Source organism: Arachis ipaensis, chromosome B10, assembly GCF_000816755.2.
Source record: "Arachis ipaensis cultivar K30076 chromosome B10, Araip1.1, whole genome shotgun sequence".
In the NCBI taxonomy this organism is placed as follows: Eukaryota; Viridiplantae; Streptophyta; class Magnoliopsida; order Fabales; family Fabaceae; genus Arachis; species Arachis ipaensis.
In genome coordinates this window covers 23,896,817-23,900,813 of record NC_029794.2, presented here as the reverse complement: position 1 = coordinate 23,900,813, position 3,997 = coordinate 23,896,817, and the positions used below count along the sequence as shown (strand labels likewise).

The window sequence follows — 3,997 nt, the reverse complement described above, 5'->3', positions numbered from 1 at the left end:
GCGACGGAATATCAGTGGATCCCAGTAAGATAGACTCGGTACTAAACTGGGAAAGGCCGACGTCAGTCACAGAAATAAGGAGTTTTTTTAGGATTGGCGGGCTACTATAGAAGGTTCATAAGAGGGTTTCTCTCAACTAGCCCTGTCGTTAACCCGTTTAACCAGGAAGGATACCCCGTTTGCTTGGACGCCAGACTGCGAAAGAAGCTTCCAAGAGTTAAAGTGTCGCTTGACATCCGCCCCAGTACTAGCCTTACCTAACCCCGACATGGCCTTCGAAGTTTACTACGACGCCTCAGGACAAGGATTGGGTTGCGTACTAATGCAATTCAAAAAGGTAGTGGCGTATGCGTCAAGACAACTGAAGACCCATGAAGCCAACTATCCAACTCACCACCTCGAACTAGCTGCGATAGTATTTGCGCTAAAGACATGGAGGCATCATTTGTACGGAGTTAGGGTTTCAAGTATTCTCCGATCATAAGAGCTTAAAGTACCTGTTCGACCAGAAGGAACTCAACATGCGACAAAGGAGGTGGATGGAGTTTCTTAAAGATTATGACTTTGTTCTAAATTACCACCCAGAAAAGGCTAACTTGGTGGCTGACGCTCTGAGTCGGAAGGTACTCAAGGCATCATGGCTGATGATAAAAGCAGAGTTGATAAGGAATTTTAGAGACATGAACTTACAAGTTACCCTCGCTCCAAAAAGCATACGTCTGAACCACCTAACAGTGGCAAGTCAATTCAAAGAACAAATAACTAAGGCACAGAGTTCCGACCCCAACTTTCAAGAAACCCTGCGCCTTGTCAAAGAAGGAAGATTGAAGGGCTTCACCGAAGGAGGGGACAAGGTATGGAGATACCAAGGTCGAATCTGTGTCCCAAGGGAAGGAGACCTTCAAAGCAAGATTGCGGAAGAAGCCCACAGAGGAGATTTTACCATTCATCCTGGCATGACGAAGATGTACCATGATTTGAAGAAGATGTTCTGGTGGCCAGGGATGAAAAAAGGATTTAACCACGATTGTGAATAAATGCCTGGTTTGTCAGAAGGTAAAAATCGAACATCAGAAACCATCAGGGGTATTGCAACCCCTTGGCATCCCGAAGTGGAAATGGGAAGACATATCGATGGATTTTGTCATGGGACTACCCCGTACTCAAGCAGGGCGTGACGCTATATGGGTCATCGTGGACCGGCTTACAAAGACTGTCCATTTTCTACCAGTTAAGGCGACCGACTCATTGGAAAGACTAGCCACGCTATATATCAGAGAGATCGTGAGGTTACATGGGGTACCAACGACCATAGTCTCGGATAGAGACCCAAGATTCACCTCGAGGTTTTGGAATGCATTGCAGAAGGCATTCGGGACGAAATTGTGCCTAAGCACGTCATACCACCCGCAAACAGATGGACAAACGGAGAGGACCATCCAGACGTTGGAAGACATGTTACGAGCTTGTGTCCTAGACAGACCAGGAAAGTGGGAGAGTCACCTACCACTGATCGAGTTTGCTTATAACAACAGTTACCATGGTAGCATCGGGATGGCACCATATGAGGCACTGTACGGGCAAAGATGTCAATCTCCTTTATGCTGGTACGGGCCAGAAGAGAAAGGCTACTTAGGACCGGAGTTAGTAAGACAGACCACGGAAGATATCAAGAGGATAAGAGAAAGAATGCGCACCGCCCAAAGTCGACAAAAGAGTTATGCAGATCAACGAAGGAAACCCCTCGAATTTCAGGAAGGTGATCACGTATTCCTAAAAAGCACCCCCACCACCGGGGTAGGGAGGGCTCTTAAGGTACAAAAACTAAGCCCCCGGTACCTGGGTCCATTCCAAATCCTCCGGTGTATAGGAAAGTCGGCATACCATCTTGCCCTACCACCAAATCTATCAAGACTACATGACGTGTTCCATGTGTCCCAACTCCGAAAATACCAGCACGATCCAAGCCATGTGTTGCAGCAAGAGGATGTAACACTCAAGGACGACCTGACTTTTGAACTACCAGCCATAGAGATTGTAGACAGAAGTACGAAGCAACTAAGGAGCAAGACGATACGACTGGTAAAGGTGGCATGGGGTAGCGGCAATTCCAGAGACTACACATGGAAAAAAGAGGTAGACATGAGACAAAAGCTCCCGGACTTATTTACAGGTAACAATCGTGGTGAGAATCTCCTTTTCTCCCCAACAGTAAGGATATTTCAGTAGGACCCCTAAGTTAGTTAAACGACCCTTATCGACCAAGTTCAGACATGGAATTTGGGGACAAATTCTTTTCTTATGGGGGTGATAATGTAACAACCGCCCCTTCTAGAAACAAAATTAAATTTGAAGTTTGAAAATCAGTTAGAAGATAAGTTTAGAATTTTGAAATTTTGGATAGGAACCTGGTAACCACCCTCAGTTTGAAATTTAAAATATCTCAACCACCCCATCTCCAAATGTATATAAATAGGGGAGCACCCATAGGTAGAAAATCACTTCTCTCAAACACTTATCCTCTCCCTTCTCTCTCTACAAAGAAATAACATTCTGTGGGTAAACACAAGAGGCAAGCTCAAAGAAGCGTTAGAAAAGAAGGTAGGGAATTATGCCTTTCTTACTTATGTTGGCATGTAGTATGCTTTATTTTGTTTTCTTTCATCCATGCATGGCTACCACCTTTCATGTATTTTATGGCATGAATTATTCTTTGCTTATCTCTCATCTACATTGAGCATGATTATCTATTTTGTCAATTATACCCTCTTGAATCCATTAATATGTATCCCATATCTTTTCTATGTGCATTTACATGACCCTTTAATCACTATTCCTTTTATGTTGAGAGTACATGCCCCTTTATAACGTTTTATTAAATTATTTAACATTCCCTAATTTTACTATGTGCCCTTACATGACCTTTGATACTGTTACATTATTATTATCCCTTTAATATTGAGAGTACATGCTCCTTTTTATATCTTGTTCAAGGAACCCTATTTTATTATATGCAACTAAAATGACCCCTTATATCATTATTGCTCCTTTATTTTAAAGATCAAGGGTACATACTTCTTATAATATCTAATCCAAGAATTTCAAATACTCACTTTCTTACTATATGCACTTAGATTATACTTTTTACATTATATCATTAATATCTTCTAAGGGCCAAGAGTACATGCCTTCTTATGTCTTGTTCAACATATAGGTATATGTGTGATCTCTTACATGGTTATATTATTATTTATAATATTTTAATTCAATTATTTAAATTACCCTATTCCATCATGTGCATCCATGTAACCTATTATACCATTATGTTATCATCATTCCTTTAAAGTCAAGAGTATATGCTTTCTCAAATATTTTATTTAAAAATTTAATCCTATGTGCATCTATGTGATCTCTTCTATCATTATTCCTTTAAAGTCAAGAGTACATGTTTTTCTTCAAAATATTTAATATCCTTATTATGTGCACTTATATGATTTTTCCCTTGTGTACGTTTAAAACACCTAAATGTAAATTAAACTGAGGGAATGATCCTTCGGTAAGGGAAGGTGACCCCCAAAGACAAGATATCGATATGATCCTTCGGTAAGGGAAGGTGATCGAAAAACGTTTGGGATAAGAACCTTCGGGAAGGGAAGGGGACTATCCCATCAATTTTATATAATAATATATCCTTTTATATGACTCTCTTCTTATGTATGTTTAAATAACCTTGATTGTAAATTAAACTGAGGAAATGATCCTTCGGTAAGGGAAGGTGACCCCCAAAGACAAGATATCGATATGATCCTTCGGTAAGGGAAGGTGATCGATCGAGATGATCCTTCGGTAAGGGAAGGTGATCGAAAAACGTTTGGGATAAGAACCTTCGGGAAGGGAAGGGGACTATCCCATCAAATTTATATAATAATATATCTTTTTATATGACTCTCTTCTTGTGTATGTCTAAATAACCTTGATTGTAAATTAAACTGAGGGA

General features: G+C 40.7%; 1 protein-coding gene across 1 annotated transcript in view; it reads left to right on the top strand.

The window, feature by feature from the left end:
- LOC107620397 overlaps nucleotides 1-1,037 on the top strand; it is a 1,412-nt gene extending 375 nt beyond the window's left edge. Inside the window, exons 2-3 of the mRNA XM_016322561.1 lie at nucleotides 166-467; nucleotides 586-1,037. Coding sequence (XP_016178047.1) covers nucleotides 166-467; nucleotides 586-1,037 — 754 coding nt within the window. The remainder of the gene's footprint in view (nucleotides 1-165; nucleotides 468-585) is intronic.